Source organism: Notothenia coriiceps, unplaced genomic scaffold (genome assembly GCF_000735185.1).
Source record: "Notothenia coriiceps isolate Sejong01 unplaced genomic scaffold, NC01 NC01_scaffold00010793, whole genome shotgun sequence".
Lineage (NCBI taxonomy): Eukaryota > Metazoa > Chordata > Actinopteri > Perciformes > Nototheniidae > Notothenia > Notothenia coriiceps.
Genome location: NW_011343494.1, coordinates 2,220 through 16,711, shown reverse-complemented (window position 1 = coordinate 16,711; position 14,492 = coordinate 2,220). Strand labels below are relative to the sequence as shown.

The following is a 14,492-nucleotide window of genomic DNA, read 5'->3' as shown; positions in this document are numbered from 1 at the left end:
TTGCATTATATTTAAGGACAGGCATGAAGCAAGATTGAAACACAACTTTGCACAGGGATTATGGGAAATGTGTTTTCAATTATGAGAAATTGCCACCACTAACAGACCACTTCGCTTCAGAAATGTGATTTTGTCAATAAACATCTGCCTTTACGTATAAAACCTTCTGCATGAAAATGAACATCTACACTCACATGTTCACATCTTTCTGTCAACACCCTCTCAACTCCCTCTAATTTCATTTCCCCGCTGTGTCGTAATACTTGAGAATTCATCCATTACTTTATTTCTCCCTGTGCCACTTTCCAATGAAAGGTATTTATTTGCAACACCACTTCATTTCCTCCCTGCTCGGTTTCTTCCTTTGCAGGGAAATTGCTGATCATCCCTACATCACTGAGATCCCGGCCAACTCATTCCGTGGCATCACCAGCGACGTTCTGACAGTGTAAGATATCTGCAAGAGCATCCATATGCGTTAATGTAGACAATAACTGCTTAAATGTATGTTACTGTCATACACAAAAAAATCATATGGGAAAACGTGAACTTGATTTAAACTGTAGTTGTTCAATGTATTGTGAACATCCTAATCCCGTCCAAACCCTAAAATAGCCACTAGAATTTGTGTGGATTGGCAAGAATTACGCTTTTGAAAACATGTCCTCAGACTGAACTGACTTGAACCTCTCAAAGATAGCGCAAACAAGTACACCGACACTCAAAGACCACTGACAATCATACAAGTGGTTAGGTTTGGGAGCAAAGGAAGATGCATTGCAATTATAATCCACAAAACAGCATGTTATAGAAAATGTTGGATGAAAAATCACAAAACTGCGCAGAAAGATGAAACTTCAACATCGAAAGTGAAATAAGTAGCTCCTACAGTACTTATCTGTCACAGAAACAGATAAGGCATAAGCCCATGGGAAAGTATGCTAATTCAAACGATTGTTTGTTTGAAATATCTGTTTCGTTGTGTTGATGTTACTGTATGAACTTTTGTGTTTTGTTCCAGGGTGCTGTATGGAAACGGCTTGAGAGAAATCCATAACCATGCCTTCAATGGGACTAAACTGGATCAAGTGTAAGTATTTCACATTAACTCATTACTTATGGTTGCAAAAAAACAAAACAGTAACCATCCAAAAACCAATGGATGAACTCACAGTGACCATGTCGACTTCCTCTAAACAGCTTATGGTTGTAGATATGCAATAGGTTACTATTTCATCTGTTATTTGTAATTATATTATTGATTCATCTTGCTAATCTTTGATCATGTAAGGCTAAGAAAGCCAGTAGCTACTGGCTTTAGCTTAATATAAACCACACAAAGATTAAAGTGGTCTTGTCTTATCATCTCACCTTTTAGCAAACAAACAAATAGGCTTACGAGTATTTCCTATAATGTCATTTTGTACCTTTTCCAGCAGCTTCATACACAACCTAGTTAATACACACACTATCACACAGAGTAATATAAAACGTGTAAGTGGTGTAGCTACTTGTGTATTAGGTTCAAGGGTAATTTTCAGTTTGCTTTGTTTTTACTCTTGTGTTTTCATAAAAATGTAACTCTTTACTCCCATTTGTTTTTTCATCTGGTAAAATATTTTTCACTGGAACACCAAAATCAGCCAATTTAGCGGTCTTCAATTTCTCACAAAATTATGTTACTCAGTGTTTATGACCATTTCTGACATCTGGCATGTGTATTTCCTTTCCCACAATTGCACTACAAAAGCAGTGGGATCACAGTTGGGTCTCTACAAGCCTTCTCATATGTTCTCAAAAAGGACAGAAGCCCAGCTCTTGATTAGTCAACTGGAGTTTTCATAGGAAAATATGATTTGGTAGAAGTTGGTATCAGGAAGCAGTAACCTTCCCACATGCTCTCATAGACACTGGATGCTAGATCTGTGTCAAACCTGAAGAAATCAATGTCACACTTATATACTCAATAGCCTCAGTAGGATAAATGACAACAGTGGAGGTAAGCATTGCTTCCTTTTCCTCTTTTTTTGCAACATGTTTTCCTTTTTTCTGTCAACCGCTGGCCCAGAATCCTGCATATTTAGGATATGAGGTTTTAATGTTATTAATGTAAGACCCCTCTCTTCTTTTACAACATCTACACACATCTCAGGTCCCTTTTAAGAGGCTAATTAAGCCATTGGTCGTATACCAGAGAGTCTTCACACATGTGTATTTGTGTTGGAGCACGTTCTGCTCTGAGGGGAGAACTGATCCCAGCACTGCCTGACCAAGACAAATACACCCCTCACAGGTCTATTATCCTTATTAGATTTAAGGGATTTGGGGAGATGTGTAGTGTGGGTGCTCAGTGTGTTTAAGGAAAACGCCATCACATCTTATACTATCTAATTTGAATCAACAATGTGAGTGAGACCTTTTTCTGTCATGTTTCACTTCTGAAATGAGAGAAAATAAACAGAAATGTGCGGTGATGAGGGTTGGAAAAATATGCCATGCCTCACCTCTCACGGTCTGATTGAAATGTGAAGGATACCCTTTCTCCTAATAAACTTACATTTGTGCTTTCCTGTCCAGGGACCTTCGCAGGAATAAGTATCTTACCAAGATCGATGAAAGGGCTTTTGGGGGTACCATCAGCGGCCCCTTGCTTCTGTAAGTACCTGAAGGGATTTGGACATTTGAGCCGCTTGCAACTCTGTAATTAAACACAATCCTTACCTCACATACAGTACCTATACTTATTTAACGTAAGCATGTCTAAACTCAGTTACATACATTTTTGTGTAATTTTGTAAGATCTCTGTCGATTCATCTGGATGCTGATGACCTAAACTTTTCTTTTCATAAACAATGTACGCTAGAGGGGGTAGGACCAGAAACGTTTAAGCGTCTCCTTGCCCCTTTTGAACATGACGGAAACTATTTTCTTTTTTCATACCTTGAACGTTTTTTCTATTTTGCTTCTCTTTGTTATAATTATTATTATTGCTTGTTTTGTTTCTAACATGTTCAAAATTGACTAATAATCTAAGTGATACTTTTATCATGTACCTTTTTTAACATCGCCTCAACTATCATTTAAATGTATTCTTTTAAATGGATCTTGTAACATTGTTTTGGTCGCACACTTCTTGTAGTTGTGGTAACCTGTAGCCTACTATTTCAGAAGTTGATGTAACTTTCAAAGGAAGAAAAAGCATGAATTTATCTTGCAATTCAAGTTATCAACCTATTAGCAATTATTCCCCCCCCTCCCCCCAGTCCAATGCAATACAAAATATGTCTCCTCCAGCCTTACTTGGTCTGGTATGATGACCAATAGCTTAGGACACAAGGATAGCTAAAACTAAGATGGAAAATGCCTTTTTTACAGCTTTTATATCACATTCCTGTTAAAAAAAAGTGCTTCTGGTCCAGTGAGTCATTTTTCTGACCATTGGGTTTGACTTTAAAACAATGGGCACTCTCCTTTCATGGTAGGAGTGATTCATACCCTCTTAAAAACTATTTTATAGACTTCTGACTCTAATCAACAGCTGCTTGGGTAGCAAAAGGAATTTATAATTTCACTATTTAAGATGGATAAATGTTATTTTTGGCGCCATCTTGACTGTAAGGCACAATTAAGTGAGATCAACTCACCTTAGGAGGTACACATCGATTTTCTGATTTATTCTTGAGGCTATAGCGACTCCTGTTGCATGATCTCACTTTATAGGAATAGTTATGAGCATTTTGGGAAATACGGTTGCTTTTTCACTTTCTTGCAGAGAGTTAGATTATGATTGATATCAGGTTTTGTACGAACAAGATATGTTAAAACTAGTGAGCTTCAGAGATGTTGGATAGTGGATTTTGATACATTGGACGGAGCCAGACTATGATTCATCTTCTTAAATTTTGGCAAAAAGGGAAAGCAGTACTGCTTCAATTATTTATTTCAAATGTACATATAGCATACCATTTGAAAAGTGTATTTATCAGTCAACATGTTGGAAGTGTCCTTGGGCAAGAAACGTAACCCCAAATTGCTCCCGTAGTCATGACTACAGTATTGAAGTCGCTTTGAATAAAATGGTAAGCCGAATACCATGTAATAGTAAATAGGCCTAGTTTGGTAATTTCATTATTCACTCCATTTCAAGGTAGATTTGAACAATTTCCTCACGCATCATGTGCAGACTGGATGAGCCATGTCTGCGAAATGGATAGCATATCATCAAAGAGTATAAATCATTCCTCCACAGCTGTGTCTTTGACCAGGAAATCTGAAACGCATTGTGTGCAAGCGTGGGACAGAGTAACTTCCGACATTTCCCTGATACTGTCATCGTTTTTGCCATTCGCAAGGATTTTAAGGCTTAGTCTGCGTTTTATAAGGTGTTTGATTGTCAAAAGCCATTACCACGGCTATTCAGTTGCTGTTATGGCTCTGATCTTGTCGTTAAGTGTCTGCTAAGGTAAATGGGTTCGTGTGCAGGTCTTCATCCCCCGTTCCAATGGGGAACATGTCCTAAGTGAGGTCAGCTCCATGAGGTCATGAGCTAAACATCTGGGAATGACAAAATCAGACTGACACTCAGAGTCTGTGCTGCTTTTATTGAAGACTTTCACAATGTGCCCCATGAGAGGAAAAAGAGCTGAGGGCACAGAAGTGGGGAGAGCAAATGGGACCTAAAAAGAACAACGGGGCTCTTAGCAAATATGAAATGGTTTGGCTTTTGTTTATTTTATTTAATCGAATTAATCAGCAGATACAATGACTTAGAGATTTAATGGGTTAGGAAACTAAAGAAAGCAAAAGAGAACTTGGACTCTACTTGGCCTTTGGAAGGGGCGAATGTCCAGTGCTGAAAAGTGGAATGTCCCGATAATGGAATCACATGGGATGTCGATAAGATTGTCAATCCCCTGCATGTCTTTGGCCCGATGAGGTTGAGCTGGCCTTGGCATGATGGCCAACTACAAGAAAAACCACATATTAAAAGATAATGAAGGACTGAGCAGTTGAGTGTAGGAAACAGATGGAGGGTGTTGTTTAATCCATCTAGATCTCTGGTCTAATCATGTATGCCTCTAGGTTTTCTGATAGAACGTTTTTTCAAGAGATGGGTGGTAACTGCTGGTTTTTCTCTCAGTTAGTTAGATGAAAGAATAGCATTTAAACTTAGTTAAAGGTGGGATAGGTAATTCTGGAGAAACCAGCTAGAATATGAAAATACACAGCCGGAAAAAATCTGCCACTTCCTTACAGGGCCACTCCTCCAACACACACAAACGCGCACATGACCAATGAGGGCACGAGATAAGTTTGTGCACAGATGGAAGGCTGACAGGCAGGTAGGCCATCCAATTATTTTAGCTAAAATGGTTGTTCGTGCTTTTTACAGTACTACGGTTCCACAGATGACATTTTTTATGGATTTTTTTTGTCAACAGCACTTAAGATATTCATGCTATCGGGATGTAATAAGGCATTCCATGGAATTAATAACCAAAAGTTTATCTCGAGCCGGTTTCTCAAACTTACCTACCCCACCTTTAATAGCATCCATTAAGTGCATTCTCACATGTGAGGGATGTGCATAAAATGCCATGTTATCACTTGTATTGGGGATATAGCTTAACCCCATTTGTGACCTCAGGATTAATACAATTTAAGGGCAAAGTCCAAACGTTTTAAATGGTACAGGGTATCCAAGAAATGTCTGCGTGGAAAGTTTTACAGGAGCAAAAACCAGAATTAAAATCGAATATTTGCACATCCAACCACAGCAACACATTTAGAGAGGAAGAAGAGCAGAGCGGTGCTGTCTGTGGAAATGTTGAATTTTATAGTTCTGTTAGTTTTGACCCCCAAGATTTTAATCATTCCTAGCCCAAAAAGTACCCTTGAATAACTTAAAATAGGGCTTTGCCAAGAATGATCGCATGCATTGAAGTTAAGGTCTATAATAAGGCATCTAATTCTTTCATTCCCTTGCTGTCTCAAAGAGACGTGTCCCTAACTGGGATCACCTCCCTGCCAGCCATAGGTATGGATTCTCTCCGGAAGCTGTCGGCGCGCGATGCCTGGGCCCTCAAGAAACTGCCACCCATCGAAACCTTCAAGCACCTCACCGTCGCCAATCTCACCTACCCCAGCCACTGCTGCGGCTTCAAAAACTTCAAAAAGAAACGAGGGTGAGCTTTCGTCAATTATTCACTTTGTGTTCTTGAATGTACTTGTGAAAGTCAGAAAATTGGAGGCATCTCAAGAAGATTGTCCTTGAAAGACCAAGTGCATCCGATAGAATGTTTTTGTGTGTTTGGATGATCTACCACGGTGAGTAGGGCAGCTGCTCTTGTATGGTGTGGACTTTGGCAGGGATTGAATCAACTCTGACGTGTTTACCTATAACTTCAAACAGTGCTGGCATAATTAGTGTCACTCATTGCTGTTATTGTAGGAAGAAGGTTGAACCAGACTTTTCTTCAACTGGATATAATGTAATGAGTTCATTTGACACTTAGCGTGAGTGAGGGTTAAAGCCACCTCTGTATATGTCTGTCTAATACATACTAGAGTGTTACTTGATGGACTCAATCTGTTTGTGTTTTACAGCTTTTACGAGTACATTCTCTGTAACTTCACTGCTTTCTACGACCAACATCACAAGCGCTCTGTGGGGCCCCTCGGCATGCCTTCCCGCCAAGGGGATGGTGTTGTGGAAACAATCCCAGACCAGGAGCCAAGTGACGGAAGCCACAGAGACTCCCAGCAGGACTGGAGGAGAGGTGACTTCCATGGAAGCCTCCACTACCACGCCTACTTTGGGGGTCAGCCAGATGATGATGTGGGTTTTGGAGAGACCCTCAAGAACCCCCAGGAGGACACCAGCCAAGACTTCGAAGGTCCTTACGATTATGTGATGTGTGAGGAGGGAGTGGAGGTGAAATGTGTACCAGAGCCCGATGAGTTCAATCCTTGTGAGGACATAATGGGTTTTGGCTTCCTGCGAGTGTCCGTGTGGTTTGTGAGTCTGCTGGCTGTTCTGGGAAATGTGGTGGTGCTCTTGGTTCTGCTCACCAGTCACTACAAGCTCTCAGTCTCTCGCTTCCTCATGTGTCACTTGGCCTTTGCAGACCTGTGTATGGGGATTTATTTGCTTCTTATCGCCTCTGTAGACCTCCACACGCAAGCAGAGTACTTTAACCACGCCATAGACTGGCAGACGGGCCCTGGTTGTGGACTTGCAGGGTTTTTTACGGTCTTCGCCAGCGAGTTGTCTGTCTACACCTTGACGGTTATCACTCTGGAGAGGTGGTACGCTATCACCTTTGCTATGCGTTTGGATCGTAAGCTGCGTCTGCACCACGCCGCAGCCGTGATGCTAGGCGGCTGGATCTTCTGCCTCCTTCTGGCCCTGCTCCCATTGGTCGGGGTGAGCAGTTACCAGAAGGTCAGTATTTGTCTCCCAATGGACACTCAGTCCACAGTGTCTCAGATCTTCATCTTGTCAGTGCTGGTCCTCAACATCCTCGCCTTCCTTGTCATTTGCGCATGCTATTTTAAGATCTACTGCGCAGTCCATAACCCTCACTACCGGTCTGGATCCAAGGATACCAACATTGCCAAGCGCATGGCTGTCCTCATCTTTACTGACTTCTTATGTATGGCTCCTATCTCTTTTTACGCCATGTCAGCCGTTCTGGATCGACCGCTTATCACAGTCTCCAACTCTAAGATTTTATTGGTGCTCTTCTACCCGCTCAATTCCTGTGCAAACCCATTCCTTTATGCCATCTTCACTAAGGCCTTCAGAGGGGACATATTCATCCTCCTCAGTAAGGTGGGCCTTTGTCAGCAAAGGGCGCAGCTTTTCAGAGGCCAGACAGTGTCGTCAAAGGGCAGCAGCGGGACGTCTCAGGTCCGTAGGGAGAAGGATAAGGTTAGGAAAGGTGGAAGCGGAGGCCAGGAAGAGGCGCCCATCCACCTGAAGAAGAGCTCCGGACATACCTGCCAGCAGACGAGCCCTGAAGAGAGCCAGAGCCTGAAGACGTGAGACAAACACCAGCTGGAGCGAGTAAAGCAAGACAGGTTCAGGTGGGAGAGGAGAGGCCTTGAAGTGTTTGTGGACAGATCTGTTTGGATATTTAACAGAAATATCTACTTTTCTATCTGCTTCAGTTTTCAGGCCAAGTTCAGCTGTTTTGACCATTTCGGCTGTGATGATTTTATGGTTCCAGTTGTTGGAGAGTATCAAGTGTCACTGAAATGCGAGCCGGACTTCATCTCACTCAAAGTCCTTTGTATTTGGAGGGACGGGCTAGAGAAGGACAGCAAGTATTCTAAGGAAAGATAGTATAGATATTGTATTTGAATAGTAATAGATACATACTCAAACCTACATATATAACTATGAATTGAATCTGTTTTTTCAGTATCTTTAATTTAGTTTAATTTCAATGATCTCTGCACAGTCTAGCATTGATATACAAGGGAATAAAACAGATTTTTTGGAACACTTCATTATCCTGCGATATGATGACCTTTTAGAGGCGCCCTTCTCAGTCTTTGTTATTTTCTTCAAGGACAGCCTGCTGGCTCAGTGCTGTTCCACAGTGGAAACTTTATCCTGAAAATGTAAAAACACAGTCTCTCTTATTGTATTATCCGTAATAATATGAGGTAATTAGACAATAGTGCTTGGGGATTTATGAATGAAAACGGGAACGGTGGTATTTCATCTGTAAACTGAAAAATACATTCACACAAGTATGGTTATGGTACCTGACTGTGATGTGGAAAAGCATGAAATAAGTGTGTGTTTTTATAGTCCAAGTAGACTCTGAAATTATACTTTTTTGTTGCCTATACCTGCACCAATTGTATGTATCACTTTCTTGAATCCATAAAATATTTGTGTACTTGTTGTAACTGTTACTGTTTGTTAATGTAACCAAATATTTTCACATTTTCGCATTTATCCAGCAAAACAGTTTGCATAAAGAGGAAAGGTATGCCCTTAACCCAACCACAAGTGTTACATCCAATTACAAAAGCAAGCACAATACATATTTGGATTATTAGCAATTTTCTACAAATTACAGACAGGTATGATAATCAACAATGTATACTGTTAACGCCTGCCTTTCCATTGGAATGTCATGGTTGTTTTTCTAGCATGATCGTGATATTTTTCCCTCCTCTTACGGAAACAAGTGACTTATACAATCAGCAGAGATAGCTTTGCCTTCGCCGGGAGAGCCTAAAGCAAGTACAGCTGAGACACGTGTGAGCTGGGGCGCTGTAACTTGTGCGATATTGAGCCATTATGAGTTAAAGGACACCCTTTGCCAATGGCAGCTTAACATCTGGTTAGCATTTCATCTGCTATGTGACATTTTTTTCAAGGAGATATACAGATAAAAAGGGGGGACTTTCCAAGAAAGAGGGATCATTTCAGTCCTTTATTATTTTGCTTGCAAAGTTGTTGGGTCAAAGATATTTGACCCGGCTGAATGGTTGGTTTCAGTACTGAAAAATATATAGTACAATGTTTACAACTCTTTACTGCCGTCTTGAAGCATTAGTGAGGCTAAACCTTAAAAAGAAGAGTGGCATCTCCTCCCTTTGTTCTAGACTTCCTAACAGGCTAAAAGGACATAATTTTCATCTAAATGTTTTCCACAGCTTTGTGTCAATCTCCTCCAATCACCCATTAACAACAATCCACCCTTCAAATGCTAAGCACACAGAGCCGGAGCACGATGTGCCTGGCTGCATTTGTAAGGGGCCTCCTCATTCCACTGCCATCTAATGTTAACCCACATTTCATAGTTCTTTCACGAGTGTGCGCATGTCAAGTTTGATAACAATCAAACCACTGCACATCTGTGTGGGTGACAGGGTGAACACGAAAAGACTGGGGGTGGCGACACACCTGTCCTTTGAAACTACACCTCCACTTAGGATTCATGAAGTGTTTTTTCAAAGCCATCTGGATTATTACAGAAAATATCTGACAAAACTGACCGCACAAACCGATCGAGACTTGGACTGTATTTATTTTTGACATTCTTCATGTAGCTGGTTCTCAGGCCTGCCTGATTATTCCTCTCCCGGTATTTCAAATAAACCAATCGCCCAGTGTTTCCTCAAATAAGCAGGGAACGAGCCGGCGATGCACCTCGCTCACACCAGATCATGTTGCTCAAATCAAATACAGTGGGAAAAAATCATGAGAAGCACTGAACAGAGACACTGAGGTTTCTATCAGGAGGTTCAGAGAAGCACTCAGAGGTCAGAGTCTTTAAGTAACCATCCGGCACTTATTGCTGGGAACACAAAATCCCTGCATTTATGACGTTATATCTTGGGTTGTTCAATGGGCCAGAAAGCATGGCCTCACGGTCCTCTTGAAGAGTAAAGTTTCTTTCTTTTACAGAAAGCTCTTTAAAATTACTAGAGCGAACCACAGAGTGGAAGTCAGTGAAAACATTTGTCTCTGTGTTGTTCCAAGAGTGGTCAAACCATAACATTTAAGACAGACTTTATATTTTCACTGAACATTTCACTTTAACACAAGCCTACATTTGATCTGTGAACAATCTTTGTTTTATCTATTTGTGCAGATGCATGAGTCATCACAAACTCATTTGCATGGTGGAGTGCTTTGCACGCAACCAAAATGACCAAATAAAAACGCTATATTGTTGATTACATTTGTACAGGAAGAACACCTGGCTAAAGGCCCTCGTAAAAAATAACGTATTTCAATAACAAAAGCTATGTTGCAATTTGTTGGGCTAATTACACTCACGGATCATCTCAAAGGACTGTTCTTGCTTCATCACATTCTCCTATACTTAGTACCAAAAGATGAAAGGGCCTTTTGTAACCAAGGTCCAATAACTATGCAGATTTGTATCCTTTACAACACATTATTTGAACATTTCACAGCTGTCCAAACCTCATCTTTGTATCCACAGATGTGTTGACTCAAATCACATGACTCCAAATCATTGACTCTTTGAATCTGACAACTTTAAGTAATTGGTATGGTGTGCCGTCCGATCATGGTAAGAGCCAAACGTGTATAGCTAACCACACTCGAAAGACATTCAAGATGTGATTACATTTTCATCTTTCCACTAAGCCATTTGAAGTGTTGCAATTATTTGTACACACAAGAAGTGATAGAGGTTATTGAATAAACAAGATTTATAGAAAACAGTACTCACTCAAGGCACCTGCTCAGTGATCCGTGAAGTGGAAATGCTTGTCCGATGTTCGAACGCTTTTGGGAGTATTCAGGCATTGTTTCATCATCTAACAACCACTTCAGTTACAGTAAATGCTATCTTTACTATCGATTGACAAAAACACAAAATACATTTATCAGAAGATAACTTCACCTTGAGTTCTTGCATCTTTTTCTTTGATGAATACATATTTTCCCCAGGCCCAAAGATTGTAATGTACCTCTTAAGACGTTGAGCAATTCAGTGATCAGTAGCCAATTGGTCTTTTTCACAACAGCCATTTTGAGACCTCGTAGTAGGAGAAGCACAGGTGTTACTAATAACATTGACGATGGCTCTGTTCCATTCGTGTCCCTTAAGTCATGACAGTGTGACAGTGAGCCAGCACGCACTATCCCAGGACCATGAAACTGAAAAACCAGGAAAGGAGGTATGTCCATTAGAAACGGATAAAGGCTCTTTGTCCCAAAAAGCTTCAGACTACAGTAAACTCAACATGCCACAGCCAATAGACCTGGCTACTATTCCACTGAAGCGTACAAACTCCATTTTGCCATGCTTCTGATTGGCAGTCACTGTCAGTTAGGTGGTAAGCAGAGAAAGCTATAGAGTCTTAGACATCTCCTGGGTCTCATTATAAGCCTCATTCGCCAGCAGCACAGGCTCTTACATCTGAGTGCCCAGGAGAAGCAAGAGGGCCCACTTTGTCATTAACAGCCAGGGATACATTCTTCCTCCACAAGGTTTGTTCAGGACTGAATAAGTCTTTGTGAAGCTTGATATATTGTAGATGTGACGGCTTGCCACAAATCCATTTACAATCAAGGCCAGAAATCTCCATGTAGTTTCTGATTCCGCTCTAATCCCAGACAGCACCGCACCTTTATCTCATAATTATCCAAAAGGAAATACACAGGGATTGTATCAGTTTGGTTAGGATTTAGAGGAAAGGCAAGGAGAACGCCCATGCTGTGCATATCCTGAAAGGCATCCAGACACTGGATTACAGGTAATTTAAGACAAATTGAGGCATATTTAGGCCCACTTTTCTATGTAGCATCAGATGTAGTGATTTCAAACCAGAATTCCTGTTCACCTAAACCGGGGGCTTTTTTCAGATTATGTTGACAGATAAGAGAAACTCAACTACTAAAATAAATATAGAAGTATTATTACTAAGATTGGATTCAAAAATATATAGACAATTGAATGCAGCTATAACACTTGCATTATGTGAACAAACTGTTGAAATTGTAAACTAAAAGCAAAGTGGTTAAAAGTAGTTTGGTAACTTTAACTTTATGGATTATGTTTTACAATAATAAAGTACAGTGCTAGTGGATAAAGTACAAGTGCTATCTAAATTGATTGATCAAATACAATAGCTAAAAGTAATGGATAAATTGTTACTACGGTTAACTAAAAGTAATGGATAATCTCTAACAAAAGTTAGCTAAAAGTAATGAAAAAATGTTCAATAGTTAGCCGTGAGTTTTTACAAAATTAAGCTAAAAGTACTAGCTAAATTGCTTCAATGGTTAGCTCAAAGTCTTAGATAAATGGTTACAATATTAAGCTAAAAGTACTAGCTCGATTGCTAGCTAAAAGTAATGAAGTGTTAAATAGTTAAGATTAAGTTAATGGATAAGGTGTTCAATAGTTAGCTAAAAGTAAACAGTGAGTTGTTGCAAAAGTAAGCTAAAAGTACTAGCAAAATTGCATCAATGGTTAGCTCATAGTATAAGTTAAATGGTTACAATATTAAGCTAAAATTACTAGCTCAATTGCTACAATAGTTAGCTAATATTAGATAAATGGTCCAACAGATCAAGGTCCAGCCCCTGCTCCAAAATGGTAGCAGCAAAAACGCTAACTATACTTCACTGTAGTTTAGCATTTCATTGTTATAAAGATAAATAAATTGCGTAAAACAAATATCGATTTCTGCGTTAACAACGCTGAAAAATATTATCTTTTATATCAGTTTGAACAACACTAGGAAGGTAGCGGGTGAAGTGACGTGGGGGTAAATCCTACGGGTAAATCTGACTGAAGAATTAGAACCATGTAGCATGGTAACAAAGGGAGAGCCTCATGACTATTCGACTACCGATATGTTCACCTTATTTAGAAAATGGGCTAAAAGTTGATCATTTATTTCTACTGCTGAAAAAATTATAAAATTACTTCATTCAAAACACAACCTTCTAAGTTTTGTTCCAGGATTTCATTATAAAAATTGGTTTCAAAGAAAAGATCAACCGTACATTTCCTTTATCGTAAGAACACACGACAAAACAATAAGAAAGCAGATTTATAGATATCCTTTAGATTAGCTTATCTGTAATTTGTCATTATTGGAAGTATTAAATCAAGTTCAAAAAGACAAATGATCCACCCATGAGAAGAAAGAAAATACTAAGCAGATTAGTTGAATGTGACTAATCATTTATTTACTGTGTTAATGTTAAATATTTTCTTCAATGTTCTACGTACAATTAATTGGAAACTTCTTTATTGCAATATATTTTTTGTCTATGGGTAACGGGTAAATAGAAAGTTGATTGTATTCCCATTATATCTTTGGAAAATGTGAAACTTCTTCTACTTCTTCATGTGTCAGTGCTTAAAAACATTCTCTATAGAGGCAACCATCAACCATATCGACAGAAAATTCAAAAAACACACTTTATTTCAAATTGCTGCAACAGGGGCACTAAAAACAAACTGTAGAGAAACACACAGGCCCCCCGAGTTAAACTCACTTCGATAGAAAATATTCTCATTTAAAAGTCATGAATAAAATGAAAGCACAGGAGAACATGTGTCGGACGAAATGATTTGGATCATAGCGTTTATCAAGCTTTGTCCATCCAACAGCAAGAAAGAAAAGGAACACTTATTAGATTATAAGAGCACAGTTTGGTGCGGCTTGCCAAGCTTTAAAAAACAAAAAAACATTTCATGAACTTTCAGGAATAAATAAAAAAGATCATTAGGAAAGGATGCATGTACCCACCGAAGGAAGTTAAATTAAAATCAATTTAACTGATCCAACACAGACATTTTGAGATTGTGGGGTGTGCGAGAAAAAGCAGTGAGAACATACACATCAATCAACATACACACGCTCACTTTCTTTCACAGACCCGCACAAAGAGAGCACGCTGTGGCTATTGATTAACTCAACTAACTGGTTTGACAACACATTGATAAACTGACAGTGCACACTTTCAGACGGC

At 39.6% G+C, this 14,492-nt stretch overlaps 1 protein-coding gene across 1 annotated transcript; it reads left to right on the top strand.

Annotated features, from left to right (window-relative positions):
* Positions 1-370: 370 nt before the first annotated feature.
* Positions 371-8,095, top strand: tshr (thyroid stimulating hormone receptor; the record flags this gene model as incomplete). Its single annotated transcript, XM_010772001.1, has 5 exons — positions 371-448; positions 1,022-1,090; positions 2,578-2,655; positions 5,998-6,186; positions 6,608-8,095. Coding segments are annotated over 5 exons (1,855 nt in total), but the record flags the coding sequence as incomplete, so codon positions are not given.
* Positions 8,096-14,492: the final 6,397 nt, after the last annotated feature.